Source organism: Vanessa cardui, chromosome 22 (assembly GCF_905220365.1).
Source record: "Vanessa cardui chromosome 22, ilVanCard2.1, whole genome shotgun sequence".
NCBI lineage: Eukaryota > Metazoa > Arthropoda > Insecta > Lepidoptera > Nymphalidae > Vanessa > Vanessa cardui.
Genome location: NC_061144.1, coordinates 9018840 through 9041182, shown reverse-complemented (window position 1 = coordinate 9041182; position 22343 = coordinate 9018840). Strand labels below are relative to the sequence as shown.

The following is a 22343-nucleotide window of genomic DNA, read 5'->3' as shown; positions in this document are numbered from 1 at the left end:
CTGACCTGACCCTGCGCCTTTTGAATTATGTCCAATGATCGAGGATAAGCTGTAAGGTTACCGGATTATCAATGATGAGAAGGTAATTCGAGGACGTGATTTGGCATGTGAGAAAGTCTCTGAAGAAACGTGGAAGTAGATTTTTGACGACTGGTTTCGTCGTATAGATAAGTGTATTGCAACCGACAGAAATTAATTATAAAAATTAATAAAAAAGTTTAGTTATTTAATATCAAAACTTTCCTAGTGACCTACGTACAAAAGTTCTAAAACAAACGAAACGACTTTACAATGTTAGTGTGTGAAAGTTACGCTCGACATTCGCAAAATGTCATACTACTTTACTAGTGTGCGTGTAATTAGTCACCAACTCTGCTATCATTTGTTTTCGACGCATTATCGACTTTGAGAGTGTGTGAGTGTGCGTGATGTACATATACAATACCTCTTCATAGTCTCCTCGTCGTCGATGTGTATAAAGCTGTCGGTTCCGCTGAAACTTGGATACGTGTTTGTGTCGCCCCAATTTATTTCATTCGTGTCCAAATATTTGACTTGCATGTACGTCTGACCGTCGTACACCGGCCCTTCGGTCATGACGTCAGTCTTCTCGACGTCATTTTGCATGTGTTGATACTTTTTGTTTGCTACGAATTTCTTCTTTTTATATTTCTCCATGTGATAATGCTGGGAGTGCTTTTTTGTTTTCGCTTTGTGATATTTCAATTTGAAGCCCTTTTTCGCGACAATCGAGTGATGTATGTTGTTCGTCAGGTTTTGGCTGTAAAATGGAGCGTGGTCCAAAGTTTCTTTGCATAACGTGTCCCTGGAAAAAAAAGGGCTAGTAATTATGATGAATACTTTAATATCATTGTAAATTCGGTTATTTAAAAATGGAACTACGTCAGTTTATGGAGGCTACTTGAAGGAGGTTTTATTACAACATATTTTCTAATAGATACACACACTTTTTAATTATATTTTTTAAGACATAATTTCATCCATTAAAGTTATTTTTGCTTAGATCATGTGTAATTTTCATAATAAATGTTTTAAAGTGTTATTGAAGAGCGGAGACTCTTGATATTAACTTTTGTAGAACTATTAGTATAAGCATAGTTATACCTACTCCTAAGATCAGAAGAAATACTAATAGTATTATAGGTTGGTAAAATGTTAAGATCAATTTTTAACTAAGAATCAGTAACTATTAAGTTTCCTGATCTTTTCGGTAGAATTGACATTCTGAACCGGCTGCTTGATATTTAAAAAAAAACCAGTAATGGCAACTCAAGAGAACTTGTAGCCTACTAAAATAAAGTTTATTTAATCGTTTTTGTACTCACGAGCAAGTGTCATTGTGTGGTTCATCACAGTTGTCGACATTAACGCCTCCTAATGCTGAGGACACCACTGACAGTTCCTCATCATTGATCACCAACTGAAATGTTTAGATAGAAATTATAGATTATAGAAATATATAGATTTGGAGAATTAGTTTCATTACAGGAAGTCACCCTCCGACAAATGAATGGATTTGTTTAATTGCGAAGTAACTCTGTTCATCTCCCAAATACTGACAGTATCTCATTAAAATCGACGGTAAGAAGTTGACGTTAATAATAAAAATATTTTTCAATTAGTAGGTATTTAAAGTTCAATTTTTCTTTACTTTCTAAATTCCCGTTAAATTGGTTGCTTCAATTATTGTTACTTTCACTTCCAGGATTTAGAGAAGATATCAATTACAGATGTATAATTAATAAACATAACATTTTGGTCAAGAAAAAGGATCCATTTAATTTCATATTTGTGATTTTCTTTTCGTAAGAACTTATTCTCACTTGTTATTCATAGTACTGTAACCCGTGAGACATTCGGTCCTTAGCATTTTTAAAGAAGACTACAATTGTCACCTTAATATCTCTTATAAAATAGTCCTAATCTACGTATGTCGAGAAATGCCTGACATATTTTGGAAATATTACGGTTTCCATTTTTAAGAGCGAGGGTCGAAATCATTCCTATTTGACAATCTCGACGGTTTCTTAACTTACTTTCCCAACACATCCGCTGAACGAAGTCCGCAGCGCCAGCCTCTGCGGCAGCGGATGCGGCGCTCCTCCCAACATCATCGGCTGTCTCAGCGTGAGGTGCCTCGCGGCTCCGCGTGACGTCACCGAGCGCGTGGCGTCCTCGTTCGCGTCTCGGGAGCGCACGCGCAGCGACGCGCGACGCCCTGATCTACTCACGGACACGCGGTGCCATTTGTTCTGTTCGAGAGGGTAGGCCGATCTGGAAACGAGATTTGCAAGCTTTTGAGCAACTAGCTTCGTTTCGATTAACTATATTCAGATTGTAAAGTGATCACTTTAACTTGGTATCATTTCCATTGATTTATTAAAAGATCCTTAATTTTACATTATTCAAATGTTACAAAACCAGAGCAGAGATGGCCTAGTGGTTAGAACACGTGCATCTTAACCGATGATTGCGGGTTCAAGCCCAGGCAAGCACCGCTGATTCATGTGCTTAATTTGTCTTTATAATTTATCTCGTGCTCAGCGGTGAAGGAAAACATCGTGAGGAAACCTGCATGTGACAAATTTCATATAAATTCTGCCACATGTGTATTCCACCAATCCGCATTGGAACAGCGTGGTGGAATATGTTCCAAACCTTCTCCTTAAAGGGAGAGGAGGCCTTTAGCCCAGCAGTGGGAATTTACAGGCTGTTGTTGTTGTTGTTGTTACAAAACCATACGAATGAAAAGGATCGAAAGGGACGGATTTTTAGTCCATGTAATTATGTTAATGCGCCTGTTCAAATTTATTAGCAATGTATTTTGTTTGTGAAATTTCGAACGATGGAATCTGATATTAAAAGGTCAGATGTACGATAGGAAACAATGCACACTTATTTTGAATCATTTCACTGTAATTAATTAGTTAATTCACCATAAAATTTATTAATATATTTTAAATTATATAAAAATTGAAATTATATATTTAAACAAAGTAATAAAATTGAGCCTCTTAAATCGAACAATAGTTATACAGTATAATACGTAGTTTGCTAAATTATTACCAATTAATTTGATTTGTAAATTAAAATACATCAACTTACCTCACAAGAGCAATTCCAGATCCAAGGTCAAACGCAAACTCCACGAAATAATCTCGAAGGTGTAACGAGAAGAAGTCGCCATCGCCACTGGGATGTTCCGCATCGTAGAGTAACAACCCATCGCCATTTGTAGGCTTCAGTGTAATCTGTAACAGTATTCATTTATTTATAAATGAAGGCAGACCTTGAAAGTGAAGCCTAGTATCGAGAAACATATAGAAGTAAGGATAAGCTTATAACGCCATGTTTCCAACTCTGCAAAATCAATAAATCCTTCCTGAAGAAATGTATTCGGTTGTTTACCATAAACGCCGCAGACTAATTGACGCCCGCGACTTCGTTCGCGCTATAGAGGTTTGATAGTCATGTGTTAGGCAAAAAAAGCAGCCTATGGCTTTGGAGTTCATATTTGTTTCATACCAAATTTTATCAGAATTGACAATTGAATTGAATGACAGACTGACAGAGTTATTTTTACATTTATGATATTCGTATAGTATAGATTAAAAAACGTGAGTGGGGAGATATCATCTCAATCTAGCCTACTGGTTGGCTTTCAGGCCGGATGATTTATATAAATTTAATTGTATTTAACAAACATTACATTGTATATGTAATGTTGGAAAAGATTTACCATCGTCCATGCTTGTTCTTCTCCGCAAAGTCTAAAGTTCGAACAGGGTTGTAGCTTTACATTAAATAAAATTCAGTAAAATTACACTCAAAATTCTAATAGCATTGGTTAATGATGCTCATAATGGGTATTAAACTGAATACTCATCTATAACTCAAGTCTCTTATTTTATTAATAACAGTTGTCGCCCTCGGCTTCGCACGCGTTTTAGGGGTTTGATAGTCATAGTGGGAAAAATAAAATAAATAAATAAATATGAGACAACATCACATACATTACTCTGATCCCGATGTAAGTAGCTAAAGCACTTGAGTTATGGAAAGTCAGAAGTAACGACGGCATCACAAACACCCAGACCCAAGACAACATAGAAAACTATTGTAGATTATATTGGCCGGGAATCGAACCCAGGACCTCGAAGTGGCGCACCCATGAAAACCATTGTACACACCACTCGACCAGGGAGGTCGTCAAAGTAGCCTCATCCTTCTTTGGTGTTCAAATTTGCTTCATACCCGATTTCATCAAATTCGGTTCAGTGGTTTGGTAGTGAAAGAGCGACACACAGAAATATAGAGTTACTTTCACATTTATAATATTAGTGAGTATAGTATAGAAGTATTGATTACTATATATCTATCTGTTTTGTTTGAAAACTATCAAATGACACTAGTTGAGCTAAAATATTCACCGTTGTAAAATATATATACCAGTTTTCATGGATATCCGTTGAACAGTACAGAATTTATTTTCCTATGTAATGGATAGTATAAAAAGACTTTTTTTTGTGAAAAATTGAATATTATTCATAACAGAAAATGGCGTCAAAGTGTATATAGATTAAGGCCAATATAAAATAAAGATTAAGTTACGTGATGGTAAGAATAAAATTATCAAACAATGTTTTGGAAAACTTTTCGTATTTTTGCCATATAATAAATCAATAATTAGCTTATTGTGGTTTTATTTTAGTACTCCATCATTTTATAGAACATTAACAACAGACGGAAGTGAACATAATATCGAACTTTTCACGAACTAGAGTGCAATGATTGGAGTTCGGAAGAAACTTTGGCAGGCGGTGTTTGCTAAAACTGCATTCTCCCTATTTAAGGGTGTCATTAATTTTATGAATTAAAATGGGATAATCCGTAATACTAAATCGAGATATTTTATAATGCTTAGTTTGTATATACTACGCATACTATATTAACCAGTTCTTGAAAAGAAAATAATTTTATGTTATGTATTTGATGTAATGTATTTATAATATCGTTTTTTTTTTTTTTTACTTTATAATCCTTTTCTTATTTATACTATCGTTTTTTTTACTTTATAATCCTTTTCTTTTTATTTAATCCTCCCATACTATACATAATTTAGGAGTCGTAATATTGTCAAAATTAATAACGATGTCTTATTGTTGATGATTATAAAGAAATGATCTGGAACAATAATTAAATCCTGTTCTTAGTTTAACAACGATGAGTTCACATAGGTTTGGGTTGACAGGAGATAGTTTTGTTAGCGACAGTCAACTTATTATAATTGGGATCAATTTCGTTATAAATAGAGCTGAGATGGACCAGTGGTTAGAACGCGTGCATCTTAACCGATGATTGCGGGTTCAAACCCAGGCAAGCACCGCTGATACATGTGCTTAATTTGTCTTTATAATTCATCTTGCGCTCAGCGGTGAAGGAAAACATCGTGTGGAAACCTGCATGTGTCTAATTTCAGAAATTCTGCCACATGTGCATTCCACCAACCCACATTGGAACAGCGCGGTGGAATATGTTCCAAACCCTCTCCGTAATAGAGGAGGAGGCCTTATCTCAGCAGTGGGAAATGTACAGGCTGTTACAACTTACTACTCGTTATAAATTAGTTGTCAAATCTTCCAATCAGAATACGCTACGATTGTTGAATCTGGAAGTTTGAATTTATTTCCTCTTCCTCATAATTCAACGTGAAACAAAATATCTGTATGCGTTTACATCTCTGTAGTATTGGACAGCCAGGTACGAGAGGGTAGGTAAAAGGTGTACGCTAAGAATATCCTATTCGATAGTTATCTCGTCACATCGTCCAGTAAATGTGCTGTGTTTAATAGTTTAAGCGGATCGTTAAGATTTAAAGCCTGTTTGGATGCGTACCACCCATATCCTATTTATCCTATTTATACTATATTCAAACAAATTTACATATTCCAGAATTTTAAAGAATAATTTTGTAGTTCCTAAATAGATTTAAGCTTTATTTTGTTTATAAATTTTATTTTTTTTACTAAATTTATTTCATTTGTCCTCGTAGTATGTTTTATTTAAATTAGTGAGAATGTTAAAAAAAATGTTTAGTAATTAGTGTAGATATAAGCGATTTGGTGTTAATACTGTAATGCTTATATTTTTCAAATAAAGACTATTATAATTGTTATATCATATATTCTTCTGCCAAAAAGCTCACTCAACAAAAGCAAACTAAGTTGGATCTATGGGCGGTGGTGTTATTTTGACGAACTCCGTGGTCGAGTAGTGTGTACACCGCTTATCATGGGTAAGCCACTCCGAGGTCCCGGGTTCGATTCCCGGTCGAGTCGACGTAGATTACCATTAGTTTTCTATGTTGTCTTGGGTCTGGGTGTTTGTGGTACCGTCGTTACTTCTGATTTTCCATAGCACAAGTGCTTAGCTACTTACATTGGGATCAGAGTAATGTATGTGATGTTGTCTCATATTTATTATTATTATTATTAAACTATTAAAAAAGCAGTACTAATTAAATAGCGCTACCGAAGTACATAATCAATAAACATCAATGTTAAATTTATTCAAACGTCTCACGTTTTAAATTAATTATGGTAAACCTACATTTTATTTAAAATTTAACTTCATTATAGCAACAAATAAATAAAACGAGAAACTTTAACGAGAACTTTAACTATACAGTTTCTATTCAATTCGCTAGTTTTCGTTTTTCCGATAAATGTCATTGGAAACTTATTCAGTTCGCAGACGATTGGTTTGTTTGTAGCATTTGGTCTTGAATTTCAAATAAATTCAATTTTAAAACGGTCGTATCGATATACTTAGCATTTAAATAATTAATTTAAAACGTAACCCATGCGTAAGATACTGCTTCGGTAGAATTTTTAAACAATGCAATGTTGTTTCCCTTTTTTATGGTATAGGTTGGCGGACGAGCATATGGGCCACCTGATGGTAATTGGTCATCATCACCAATACACAATGACGCTGTAAGAAATATTAACTATTCCTTACATCGTCAATGTGCCACCTACCTTGCGAACTAAGATGTTATGTCCCTTGTGCCTTTAGTTAGACTGGCTCACTCACCCTTCAAACCGGAACACAACAATACTGAGTACTGTTTGGCGGTAGAATAACTGATGAGTGGCTGGTACCTACCCAGACGGGCTTGCACAAAGCCCGTTTGTGCGTAAAGCAATGTTTAATTGCGTTTTATTAGAACATTGGGAACTTTTCGTAATAGTTGGTTTCACTCTTGTTGTTAATAAAGATTTCTTTAATTTCCTTAACTTGTCAACATTTCATTTTCAATGATTTTGTAAATGGTTTTCTGATAATTTGCAATCATTTTTAAATAGTAACACAGAAATTGATAATTGTTTTAGAGGAATATCAACAAAAATAAATGAGTATGGTTCAGAATCTAGATCATAGTCAGTCAATCTAGACTCTAGATGATTGGAGCCTGCATATTTGTTACTCATATTGGCAAAATTCTTTAATACTTTATTCAAGTAGGCCTTTAAAAACAATAGTGCCCAAACGATTTCTATGTTCATTTTCATCAACTCACATTTTCTACTGTCAAAGAGAAATACTTAGTATTATATTGTTCTGGTTGGAACAGTCAAAGAATCAGTGTAACTACAGGCACAAGGGACAATATCCTAGTTCTCAAGTTTGCTGATGCATTGGTGATATAAGGAATGGGTAATATTTTTGACTTCGTCAATGTTTATCGGCTGTGGTTCTGTTGGGTGGTGTGATCTGCACTCTCCATTAGGTAGCCCATTTGTCTTTCCATCTGTCATGAATCAAAAATAAAGAAAGCAAAACAAAGATAATATCACACACCTCTATCTCAAGCCACGATTGTGCCGCGTTGCCGAGACCAGGTAGACGCAGATATGAAGATCCGTTGAACTTGGGAACCTGAAATGACACACATGTTAATGTCTTCAAAATTATATAAATTGAGTCATGTAACTTAAACTCAAGTTACATCTAGCGCAATTGCATATAGAGAAAAATGTCTTAAGGTATATAATCGATTGTAGACTAATTTGTAGTAATTTAATCGAATCGATTTGAGTCATGAATCTTTTCCATTTTTGAATATTTACTTTATCAAGAACTTTTGTTCATGAACGTTTTGTTAGTTGAAGGAAATTCCATAGTTAAAGATTAAATGACAATCTATACTGTCTTCTTTGTTTACAGAAACAATGTCCGGGTAGTAAGCGTAGCGAGCGGTACGAACCATTTACAATCATTTTGATAACTGACTATCATCTGTCCCTATCATAAATTGTAAATACACTTTAAATTTGTTTCGTAAAGTAAAGTAAAAGTAACAGCCTGTACATTTCCCACTGCTGACTGAGATAAGGCCTCCTCTTCCATTAAGGAGAGGGTTTGGAACATACTCCACCACGCTGTTCCAAGCGGGTTGGTGGAATGCACGTGTGGCAGAATTTCGATGAAATTAGACACATGCAGGTTTCTTCACGATGTTTTCCTTCACCGCCGAGTACTAGATAAATTATAAACACAATTTTTTTGTTTTGTAAAATATTGTTCAATTTACGGTATTCCTATATACATATACATCACTATTGCGCTATTGACGCTTCCAATTTTTCTTTAAAATATTTACGAAAATAAATATAATCATTTGATTACAAAGGACTATTGTAAGGACTCCGAGTGGAGGAACATTTATTTTTCTTTTTTAAGGACATTTTTCTTTGGTATTGTTATTTTAAGTAGTGATAATGGGCCACTTCGCCCTACACAGGACGATTTTAATGACAAATTATTCCCATAATCTCTGACGGCCATTTCACCTCTTGTGGCCTCAGTTTAAAAACATTTTTAAGGAGGGCCGAGATGGTTCACTGCTGAGTATATCTTAACCGATGTTTGTGGGTTCAGACCCAAACAAGCATTAGTGAATTTTCTTGTACTTAATTTTTGTTTATTTTTTTATTATTTTGAGTTAAATCATCTAGTGCTCGTTGGTGAAGGAAAACATTGCGAGGAATCTTGCATGTGTCTAATTTCAACGAAATTCTACCACATGTGAATTCACCATCCATTACCTTCAAGAGTAAAATTTTCTTCTTTTTATAAAGAACGTTTAGTAAGGAAGAATAAAGCCTTATTGTCTCCCTTATAGCTGAGTGATGGAATTGAATAGAAGTAATACTATTAAGTTTTTTCGTTGATTTAAAAAAAATTAAGACAGAGCTTTGTTTCAGGACTACGCAATAAGTAAGGTTGGAACCAATAAAGAAAAACATTCTGCTGAATTTAAACAGACAGACGTTTTCTTTTAAATACAATAATACGAATAATGTTAAATGTAATATGTATATATAAGTATTTTGTTATAACTTATTAAAATTGTAAACATTTCATTGTTCTTTGATTTTATTTTCGGTATTGTGGTATTTTGTATAAATTAATTGAACAAACTAATATAACATATTGTATGGTAAATATTTTAGGAGAAAAGATGGATATATCTTGATATGATAATTTAATCGAATCAGAAATCAGTATGTAAGTCATAAATAAAAATCAATCAAAATCAAAATATTCCTTATTCAAATGCCTTATATATTCATGTTGTTAACATAAAGATATAAAAAAAAATTACCGAATAAACCAAAGCATTTTCCTTACAGCAAAATCAGTTTGAGATAAATTGTTTTATTACAGGACTGGTTCATAATATATAAATATATATTCTATATTGATAATAATATATGTCCTAGATGTATTCTAAGTCACATATCTGTGTGGGGGATATATACCCTACACCTTAATTAAAGTCAGAAGATTTATCGCCGTGTTGGGAAAAAAATGCAGAAGAATAAATTTAGTCGATATTTATTGTGTCTCTGAAATAACATAATAAAACGGACAAGATTCGTAACTAAACGTAAATAACACTCAAAGACAATGTAGAAGCTTCGGCGAGTTAAATTAGATTTCCGGTTCAGAAAACGAATTAAAAACGTTCATCTTAATAAAAATATCGTAAATTCTCTTCAAACGTCCTCGCTTTACGTATTACACTCATTACCGCCTCTAGATTCTGAGCTGCAAAGTGTCCTTTTAAAAACATGGAATTTTAAACACCGAGACGCGGAAATCTTACTTTAGAGATTTTAAATATTATTTTTGCATTCTTGCTCACCTAAGTTACCATAGACTTGAAATATTCAGATATGGACTGAAAATAAATATACGGTTGCATGGGTTTGTTTACACACCTTTATATTTAGATCAAACTCAACTCAAACTCAAATTGCTTTATTCAATATAGAAGTATTACACTTTCTTATCGATGGTCAATTGAAACACTACCACTACTTTGTGAGTATCGCGTGTATGTAATGAGAACGACTTATTTGTTTGAACGCTTTACTGATACTGACTTAGTCTATAATAATGATTACATTTATAACTACTTATGAATGTGTACATATAATGAAATCATGTGTATGTATGGATGTACCCATACACCGGTCATAACATTTTAATACTGTTAAATGTTTGTATGGGTTGATAAATGTAGAGATAAAAATCAAAAGTGTTTGTAAGAGTTTAGTTGTTTGAAAGTTTTATTTAAAAGTGTTTTAAATTACAATTGCCTAATAAATTACTGCAATTATTTGTTCAACCAGAGAAAAAGAGAGATAATCAATAATTTTAGTTTTTAGTTAATAAGTGGCTTAAATCTTTAATATTTTAGAAATGTATGAAATAAAAATAAGTCATAAAGTAGTTATTTCGTAAATAAATATGAAAAACCGTTTTTTGCTTAATTTTTAAATGTAATCATAAATAAGGATGAAAGATAGAAATGGCGTAATTAATATCAGCTTTAAAAGGATCTTCGCTTTGATGAGATACATTACGAAAAATATTTTTCGGGTATTCGTTTAGACTTTTGACATATTTATTTTAAATCCTTAAACGACTAAAAATTAATTATATGCTGTCTGGTAATAAAATTTAGGCATACAAAAAAAAAGATAGATCACATCATCATCATCATCAATATCTCGGTGGTTTTTTTTCTTAAAGATAATGTCAAGGAGTAATTTATTCAGTAATGTTGCGTCTTTTTCACTCGAATGTCAATTTAATAATGATGGAAAGAGAAGAAATATTTCGCTATAAATAATGAACTTACCTTCAAATCTAAAGTAATTTCACATCTATCCCCAGCATATCCCAACGGACATAGGCAGATATGAGCGACACAACCACCCCCATGCTGACATTCGCAATCATCTTTAACAGTCTTCAAATCATCACTTTTCAAATCATTATTGACATCATTAACAACACCAACGCTTTTATCGTCATCATTAAATTGCAATTTCTTAATGAAATACTTTTTATCATTAAATTGAGATTTCACATCATTGTATTTGTATTCTATTGAGTTGTCCAGTTTGTTGTGATCTTTTGCATCTCTCATTACGATATCGTTATCTTCGAAGTGCACTATGTCATTGATGTCGTATATAGCGTGGCTCAGGTCGTTTGGTCTGTGTGGTATTTCACTGGTGACGTCATTGCTTGGTCTCCACGGTGCCAGCGTTGGGGCACATTCAGCTGTGAACAAGGAATAAATAAAATTATTTTTTGATTTTTTTAGAGAAAGAAGTGACATCTCACCACTAGGTAACCATAAGAAAATATGAAATCGAATATTCGTTGGAACTTTTAATGGAATTTTTAATTGTAATATATTAAAACAGTCAAAAAATATAGAAGTTATGATTGCAGTATTTATTAAATATAGTATACAAATGGTTCTTAAGAGTGAGACAGAGAGACGAAAGCTCTCTTACTCTCAGACAAGGAACAAAAGCGCATTATATTAAATATTACGTATGCAGCGCGTCACAAATGATTTTGTATTCAGTATTCGTCACAGAATTCCATTTTATCAATACTGGAAAACATTAAAATTGCGTTTCGTCGAGACTCCACGACTTCGGAAGCCTTAGATTTACGTGCTGAGGCTGTTTCGTGGCGAATATTTTATTTCAAATCATGTTTTAGTTGTTTCGAATATGTTTCAAATTATTTGAGATGGATATGTTAGTTCTTTGTAAGAATTTTATATTTATATGTTTAAATATATTAGAATCGTTCAACTTACGCAAAATATAACCATTTGTAATTCTAAATATATGATTAATTTTTAAAGTATATTCCACTCTTGTGTTCCACGTATATATTGTGGAATCATAGTGAAGCTAATAAATAATGTTAATATTTTTTTTTATTTTGAGTTTTAAAATTTGAAATAGTAAGCTTAATTTCTCAAACGTACCATATGATATGATCATTTTGACTGGATTCAATCACTATGAGTAGCCAAATGCGCAGGAGATATTTTAAAGCATATTATACAAAAAGGCCCAACAGCTCCACTTGCTTTCACAGGCACGAATATGTAATGATTATTTTCTGAGCCTCCAACAAAAGATACACACCAAATCAGTGGCGGATTTACAAATCTGCCACTAGTAGGCTATTAAATTTTTGCCGCCCCTACTTTTTTTGCATCATTTATGATTTGTGTTCTATCGTCCTAGTATGATTATAAACTAGGTGATATTCCAGTCAGTTACTAGATTAGTTTTCCAATCCACTATGTAGTGACAAGTATACGGATTACGGACGTAATGTGTATACATATAATTATAAGCTTTTTTTAAATTCTGTAAGATAATAACAAATTTGGACTAAATTTGCCGCCCCTCTAAATCTGCCGTCCTAGGCTCCAGCCTACTTAGCCTATTGGTCAACCCGCCACTGCACCAAATACATATTCTTAATATAAAACAGTATAAGGTTTACAAGTTGTGTGATCATAGCATGCACTATTAAGCAACATTTATCGAAATAAAGAATATCTTTACAAGAATGAGCGTAACATCTGATATCTCTAACTGGTTGTAAGAAACCTTTATATTAAATCCTTTCGGGAAATGAGTTGGTACTATTTGACGGTCAATTCTAGCACCGCCCGCGCTCGTGCGCTAAAATGAAATAGAACGCGCTTCCCCTTTTTCCTGTTACAAACTTCTGTACGAAATTAATCCCACCGATTTCAGGAAGGCGAGAGGAAATATGGAAAACAATGTATCGCTCACAAACGTAATATACGTTCATAATTTTAAATTACAATGAAATTAACTTTACATATTTGGAAAAATAAGTCTTTGATACCAACTTTTTATTGGACCTAGCTGGAGCAGAAATTTTGAGTCACTGTATCCATTTGCACTGAATAAGTTCAAATAGTAAAAGTTGTAGTCGAATTACTATGTAACGTAATTCTATCTCAAGTTGAGCGATCTATTAAACACAATCATAATAATTTATGGCTCATTAGAGAATAATATCACACCCAAGCATGCATTTCGAGTAAAAATAGTACATCTTTGTCGTCCCATCACATCATAAGTACGAGGGGATAGTGTGATTGGATATAATATGTCCTGCGTAGTTGATTAATTTCCTTTCAAATCATCGATATTGATTGAGAGGACATCACTATTTGAAGGTATTCATATAAGAATCGATATAGCCTTTTAGTTAAGATATGTATCCTTACGTAGTGGTGTTACTTTGTTTTGTAAAATATCGTGTTCTTGCATTAAATGGAGCGTTGTAGAAAAGTCTCCACCCAAGATTAAAGCAGCGTCTTTGCGAAGAACTTGGATATTTATTGGCACTTGTTACATTTACTATTCGATTAAGGATGTCACTTGATAGTAGAACATTATACATGCCTGCAATAGGTGGTACTTACCTTATATATATTCTACCGCAAAAAAACAGAACTCGATATAGTTGTGTTCAGATTTGAAAGAGAGTGTACAAGCGTAAGGGACATGATAACTTATAACTTAGTTCGACAAACAAGGTTCTATACAAGTTATTGTAAGAATTTCTTACAGGATGACTATAGGCGGTGGTTTTTTACTATCAGTTTGTACATTTGCCCATCCATCTATGTCATAAAAATGGCCTCTAAAAAATCTAACATTTAGCAGCTATTAAGTGTAAAAGTATATACATATGTATCATACAATGATAATTACAGTTAACACATGTGTCTCTAGACATATATTTATAATATTATAATCTTCAGAGTCTTCGTAACTACAAAAGAAATCTCATTTATCACGTCAATAGCTAATCTTTAAGTCGACGCTTGCTGTCTCCGAGAGAAAAATGTGCAAACTTTTACTTACAATGTCTAGGATATATCGATTAAGTACGTTCTGTTATTATTGCATTTGAAGCCAATTTATTTTCTACAATGATAGATACTTCTTTGAAATTTCTTTATATTTCGAATAAGTAGTTCTTGACATAATAACTTCAGTTTGCTGCGCAATCAAGATGATAAGAGCAGTTTTATTATTCTTCATTATTATTATTATTTATCGTTTCGTTTTGTTTATTAATCTTGCATGTTTAATTCCATTATTATTTTGACTAAAGTAACAGCCTGTTCATTTCCCACTGCTGAGATAAGGCCTCTTCTTCCATTGACCTCTTCTTCCACAGGAGAGGGTTTGGAAAATATTGTTATTGGTTGGTGGAGAGCACATGTGGCAGAATTTCGATGAAATTAGGCACATGCAGGTTTCCTCACGATGTTTTCCTTCACCTTCAATTAACCACTTCAAATAAATATGATTACTAATTATGTTCAGTATTAACATTGTTAGCACGTTAATATAAAATCAGTTTTGAAAGTGTAAAATTAATCAGTTAAATTATCAAAAGCTGATAGTTGTTTATGAATGGTATGGTATACTTAAAAGCACCGAAGTTTAATCTCAGCGGTAACAAGTTAATCTCGAACAACTGTTTTCGAGTTGGTTCCTCGTCTTCCATGAGGCGAGCCGTTTACTTGAAAGTTATTGCAGATAATATCAACCCGCATCCATTATGTAATTAACTTTTGTTAAAGTAACGACGTCGAAATTAATAAATTTGTAAGGATTTCGTTTGCGAAATGAAAATCTTTGTGTTTTGTAATGAAAACAAATTATATCTTCATTTTTTTTGCGTCATCTTCGTACTTTTTTCAGTAAACAATAACGCAGGGGGCGTTGCTCTACGGTCTATTAATTAATCTGTATGTAAAATTATGGTGAAAACGTGAATTCGTTGCTGCGTTTCTGTGCGAGAGTATTGTAAATAGAAGGAAAACATCGCGAGGAAACCTGTATGTGTCTAATTTCATAGAAATACTGCCACATATGTATTCCACCAAGCCGCATTGGAACACCGTAATGATAGGTTCCATACCCTCTCCTCAAAGGGAGAGGAGGCCTTAGCGCAGCAGTAGGAAATTAACAAGCTGGTGTTGTTGTTATAAACTTGAACAGCTTAAAATTTAAGCATGAAATCATATTCGATAGTTTAAAATTATAAAAATCGTCGTCGAGACATGTCTAATAATATATAATTATTTACTTCAAATCAATTTCAATACGTACGTCTGATTGCAATGTAATCATTAATTTAATGATATAATATTCAATGCTTCAATCATTGATACATACATACCTTATATAGAGAATAACAGCCATATTTAAAACGTTTTTCAGTTGAATATCGATTTATTTCTTTCTGATTTTAACCGACTTCTAAATAAAAGAAGTTATCAGTTGATATGTATGTATGTAACATTGTTAGAATTTAATTATATCTTGAGTATGATCCATTAAGGCTTCCAAACAGGTGTGCTTAATTCCACCAATGTATGTTTGTATGTTTATCCACGAATTTTTCGAAAAATTAACTTGAAATGATCATTTTTGATTTAAGTTAGATACGATTCTACCTAGGGAACAGTAAGTTACATTCAAATCGGTCAAGTAAATTCGTAAATATATATTTTTTATTTTCAGTTCAGTACCTGTTTCCTCTTTTGAAATAGGTTTAATTATTAGATTTTAAATTAACATGGTTATTTTAATTACTAACGTTATTAATTTCGGGATATTTACCATGTTTTTTATTTTTATTCGGCGGAGCTCGATATTTCGACATTATCTACGAATGTCTTGTCTCGTGAACTCTTACATCCGAATAAAAATAAAAAACATGGTAAATATCCCGAAATGAATAACTTTAGGTTTAATTGTTTTATAAAATATTACTTATATATTCGAAAGAAAAAGACAATCTCGTGAATAAAATTTTCAAGGTTTAAATATTTGTGTTCGTTTCGCGAACTACGGATTAAGTGTTTGTTTTCAAAATGTAAAGATTTGCGAAGATATTGGAAACTTTTCGGGTATAGGGTTCCATTTTAGAGGAAAGTAAAAACTGGGTCACAGAGTTTCGTGAAGGCCGTTTGGGACGCTCCACAACTGTGACAGATCCAGAAATCATCCGAAGATTCCAAGTTTTAGTTCCAGTGACTAAAGATGACTATAAGAGAATGCTAAAATTATCAAGATATCTGACGTAATCTGTGTTATAAAGGGAAAAGTTTGTAAATTTGAATGTGGAAGGTAATCAAAATGAATCTTCCGACTTCAAAAGTTCCTTTAGCAATATTTCAAAATCAAAAATCAAAATCAAATAAACTTTATTCAAGTGGGCTTTTACAAGCACTTTTGAATCGTCATTTAGCAATTAAGTTACCACCGTTTCGGAAAGTAGATTCTACCGAGAAGAACCGGCAAGAAACTCAGTAGTTACTCTTTTTCAACGTTTAAAAAATACAATCATATTACTCAAATACATTTATATACATATGTATATAATGAATCCTGCCTGGAAGTCAACAGGTATTAATTCCAATCTTTTTTATTATCTACAAAATCTTGTATCGAATAATATGCCTTTTTTATTTAGAAGGAATCATCAGATATATGGATTATATACTAGCGACCCTCACGAGGAGCGAGGGTACAATTGTGATACTAAGTATACTACAGAATTTGTTTATTTACGACATCACACCAGAAACTTCTAAAATGATCTGTATTTCGCTACTACATTGTCCATGCAGATACAAAAACCTTCCTCTCGAATCACCCTATCTATTAAAAAAAAAACGTATCAAAATCCTTTACGTAATTTTAAAGATTTAAGCATACATAGGTACAAACAGCGGTAAGCGACTGTTGTACTTGTATTACCATCTGATCCATTATCAATCGGATATTCTACGAAGTCTTTCAGACGAGCGAGTCTTGTAAATAGTATTACAAAATGTCAAATAATTATATGTTATTGACTGAGATCAAACATACAGATAGACGCGACCGGGGGACTTCGTTTTATAATATGTAGAAAATACAAGTCGTGTTAAAACGGAGCAACTAATTACAGAAATTTCAGAAGTACAGTCACAGTAAGAAAACCTTCGTCTGTTTTCAAATTCATTCCTTTATGTCTTTAACTCTTAGTACCTTTTGAATCTAAAAATCAAATCGTTGCGACGCAATATTCTCGATAAGTATCACATATTATCGCTCATACTGAACGCACGAAAATAGATCTTAAGGTGACGAACCTTTTCTTTCAAATGATTTACATATTAATATTGTTTGCGAGTCAATAAAGTGAGTTTTTAAGAGCATGGAGTTTTAATTCATACTGTGTGATCAGAAGAACAGTGCAGTGTTGATAGATAGACAGGTAAATTACTAGATGTATCTAGAATTTCTGAAAATATTTGAATTATTAAATTAATTTATTTTGAAATAAATAAAATGACGAATGCGACGCAATATTCTCGATCGGTAACACAAATTATCGCTCATACTGAGCACACGAAAATAGATCTTAAGGTGACCTTTTCTTAGCCTGAATATACATAATCACAGCTTAATATTATTTCTTTGCATGAAATGGGTACAGTCCCGAAAGGTTACAAGTTACTAATTAAGGGGCGTTTCAAGGTCTAATCCTAATGAATTTCACCATGTCGGCAGTCCACGCACGTACCTGCTAATGAGAACGAATGATGTAATATCTTGATAAATACGTAGCATTTATTTTACTAAAAAAAACAATTTTTTTTTTTTGACAACAGCCTACCTTAATTCATGTTTGTCTGAGAATCTTAATTATATTATCCAGGGAATTTTTGAATTTTATTTTATATTATGATATCATCAATATATAATAAAATTGGAGTGTCTTTTGTAATTTTAAAATAGTTCTTAATTATTCAATGCATATGCATGCACGCGGTACATATACAAAAACAGCATTTTTTACTATTTTTGCTTGTCTGTCTATTTGTTCCGGGTAAACTCTGGAACGGCTCGAACGATTTGACGGGTCATCTGTCATCTACAACAATATTTTTGCTGTATTTAAACGCGTACAAGGTCGCGGGCACAGCTTAACAACAGTTATAAGTAAATACAATCATTAGATAACAATTTTAATTATAATTAACAATATACTTAATGCTATTGCTATATTTGCTTACGCTTTTCAATAAGACAGCAGATACTGAGATCCTGAGTTCAAACAGGGCCGATTTACTAAGTGATACCACCAGCGGTTGTCTTGGGTCTGGGTGTCTGTGGTACCGCAGTTATTGCTGATTTTCCATAACACAAGTACTTTAGCTACTTACATTGAGATCAGAGTAATGTATGTGATGTTGTCCAATATTTATTTACGATTAATTTACTGACATAAAAAAATTATAAAACTAACTTTCCGAATACATGTTAGTTAGGTACATAAAATACATAAATGCAGAGTTATATATCATTACGTAGGCAATGCAAACACATATATATACATATACACACATATGTTTATCAATTACGGCGCGGCAAAACGTGGTTATAAATCAAAGGGCGAGGGAACTCGTAAATAACGCGCATTTCTCATTTCATGCGATATTATAGCTTGTTAAGTACTACGTACGGTCAGAAGAAAAAGTGTTTTTATTTAAGCTTGGGACATTGAATAGGTGTTTATGTATAAGATTTGAATATTGGCTTGTTATTTTCAGACAGGCTGCCTGCCTTGTTAGTCTTATTGAATTAAAGAACATTTATTTATGAGCTGAGATGGACCAATGGTTAATACGCGTGCATCCTAACCAATAATCGCGAGTTCAAACCCAGGCAAGCACCACTATATATATGTGCTTTATTTGTGTTTATAATTCATCTCGTGCTCGGTGGTGAAGGAAAACATCGTGAGGAAATCTGCATGTGTCTAATTTCATCGAAATTCTGCCACATGTGTATTCCACTAACCCGCATTAGAACAGCGTCTACCAACTCCTTAATGGAAGAGGAAGCCTTAGCCCAGCAGTGAGAAATTTACGGGCTGTTACTTTACTTTACTTTATTTATTATTGAAACTAAAACACATCTATAAAAAGACACGTTGTTTGGGAGTAGCGTATGCATTACACATACATTTGCAGGGCGTTTCAGGAGAGGAATTAACTAACACACACATGCACGAGATTAAGGTAATAAACAAAGTACCATCTAGTTTGTGGTTGTGTGTATGTGTGAGTTGGTCGAACAATCTACTGAAAGGCTGTTATATGACATAACCAACACAGGATCTGTATCGTCTATATTATCTTTTAAAGATTGTGAGTGTCAAAGATGTTATTGAGCATCTAGTGCCAGGTGGTGAAGGAAAATATCGTGAGGAAACCTTCATGTGACTAATTTCATCGAAATTCTGCCACATTTGCATCCACCAATCCGCACTGGAGCAGGTTGGTGGAATATGCTCCAATCCTTCCCCACAAAGGGAGAGGAGGACTTTGTCCAGCAGTGGGAAATTTACAGGGTGTTAATGATAATGATTATGTATTTATTATTATTACAGAATCTCAAACAGACATTAATTTGATAAAGTGATAAAGTAATGACATTCCTCGTCTTCATATTGTGCGTTAAATATATTTTTCTCATTAAGCCGACCGTTTGTCTTGCGAAGAATAATGTATGTGCTTTAGCTTATTAAAAGTATTTTCTTAATTAAGTCTCCCTTTTTTTGATACAGGTAAGCGGACCTGAAATAGGCCATCCAATGGTACGTGGTCACTACTGTTTATAAACATTGTTGCTGTAAGGAATATTAACCATCATATCACCCTCCTGCCCTCATCCCAGTTATATTTGGGGTCGGCGCAGCATGTCTTCTCCTTCCATACTTCTCTGTCTGACGTCATCTCACAAGTAACATTCTTTCTAAGTATATCATCTTTCACACAACCCATCCATCGCTTCTTTGGTCGTTCTCTACCTCTATATCCATCCACGATATTAACCATTTCTATTATTACCAATATATCACAAACCTTGGGAAAATTTTAATTACTATATAATCAGAGAATATATTACATCAAATTACTTTTTGTTCCATTTGCTGTCGAAGCGCTTGGCCCCTCGAGTAGTGGTGCAAAAAGCTTCATCAAAAGTATAACACCTCGCCTCATTGCCTCCACTGGTGACAGGAGGGCTGGTTCGTTTTTTGCCCAGAGGACATTCAACGGGGAAACGCTGCTAGTGTCCTTGCCACCATTTCACGCGGTCAAGATTTATATAGTAACTAGTGTTAGTTCATATTTGTATATATTTAAGAATTTAATGTTATTAATTCTTATGTTAATAAAAAGTTTAATCAGACATAATTTACTATGTAATGATTGCTATTATCAAGTGCAAAAGCAAACATATAGAAGCAATCTAAACTTATGCCATCAGTCTGCTCCATTTCGCTGAGATTATATTGGAGATATAACGGGATGCAGTTAGCACACGTGTATTTTCTCGTAGGAAATTAATCATGTATTTATCAACATATGAATTGACAGTTTCAGTTCTAGGGAATCTTTGATTTTTTCTAAGCATTAGTGTTACGCGTTACATTTTTATTTGTACACGTTTCTCGATTATTCTTGTGTAAAAATTATATCAACGGTGGTAAAATTTTAATGTAATAACGGTGAAAAACTATGTGTCTTTAAAATTAACTATTTTATTTACCAAGAACATTTATTTACGACTATTTGTCGGTTATTATATATATTATCATTAGTTTTCTATATTATCTTGGGTCTGGGTGTTTGTGGTACCGTCGTTTCTTCTGATTTTCCATGACACAAGTGCTTTAGCTACTTACATTGGGATCAGAGTAATGTATGTGATGTTGTCTCATATATATACACATATATATACACGAGTTCTGAATTAGAGGTTGCTAATTTATTTGAATCATTTTTTGATAAAGTACCCCATAAAATAACATTTCATTTAAAATCATCTACATCAAATGCAGCTAGGTTATTAAATAATAGTGTTTCTAAATGCGTTATTGATTTTTCATTTGAAACGGTTTCTGCAATAGATGTCATAAAAGTATTTAAAACTATAAATATTAAAAAAACTAACGACATATGGGGCATTTCGGTAAAATTTTTGAATAACATCATATACGATATTGCTCCGTATATAGCAGTAATTTTTAACAAGAGTTTGGACACGGGTTCATTTCCTAACTTGTTAAAATGTAGTAAAGTTTTACCACTTTTTAAAACTGGAAACAGAAGCGACCCCAGTAATTACAGGCCTATTTCAATACTCCCATCCTTAAGTAAAATTTTCGAAAAAATTATTTTAAATCAACTTCTCGTCCATTTCGGTACAAATGCTATTTTTCATGGTGAGCAATTCGGTTTTAGAAGAGGTCGCTCGACAACTGATGCGGGAATTGCGCTTCTCAAACATATTTACGATGCTTGGGAGAAATCACAGAACGCTTTTGGAGTATTCTGTGATTTATCTAAAGCATTCGATTGTGTAGAACACGAAACGCTTCTTTATAAGCTCAAATATTACGGTGTTAAAGGTAAAGCTCTTGATCTCATCGCTTCATATTTAAGTCAAAGAATCCAGCAAGTTTTCATTAATGGAATAAAGTCTTCTGGATCTACGTTAAAAATGGGAGTTCCACAAGGTTCAATTTTGGGTCCCTTTCTATTCCTAGTATATATAAATGATCTTCCTTTCTATGTTAAGGGTATTTGTGATATAGTGTTGTTTGCTGACGATACTTCGCTGATTTTTAAGGTTGACAGGAAAAAAAATGACTATGACGATGTGAACGGTGCATTATCACAGATACACAATTGGTTTACAGTAAATAATTTAGTTTTGAATGCTCAAAAAACAAAATGTGTAGTTTTTACCCTACCTAATGTTAGCAAGCAAAATTATAATATAGCTTTAAATGGTGACCGTCTT

The 22343-nt window shown here is 33.2% G+C and overlaps 1 protein-coding gene across 1 annotated transcript in view; it reads right to left on the bottom strand.

The window, feature by feature from the left end:
- Positions 1–22343, bottom strand: part of LOC124539347 (pikachurin-like) — a 229330-nt gene that overhangs the window by 5091 nt on the left and 201896 nt on the right. Inside the window, exons 9-14 of the mRNA XM_047116718.1 lie at positions 11237–11664; positions 7885–7962; positions 3127–3272; positions 2058–2295; positions 1347–1441; positions 446–826 (exon numbers count right to left, since the gene is read on the bottom strand). Coding sequence (XP_046972674.1) covers positions 446–826; positions 1347–1441; positions 2058–2295; positions 3127–3272; positions 7885–7962; positions 11237–11664 — 1366 coding nt within the window. The remainder of the gene's footprint in view (positions 1–445; positions 827–1346; positions 1442–2057; positions 2296–3126; positions 3273–7884; positions 7963–11236; positions 11665–22343) is intronic.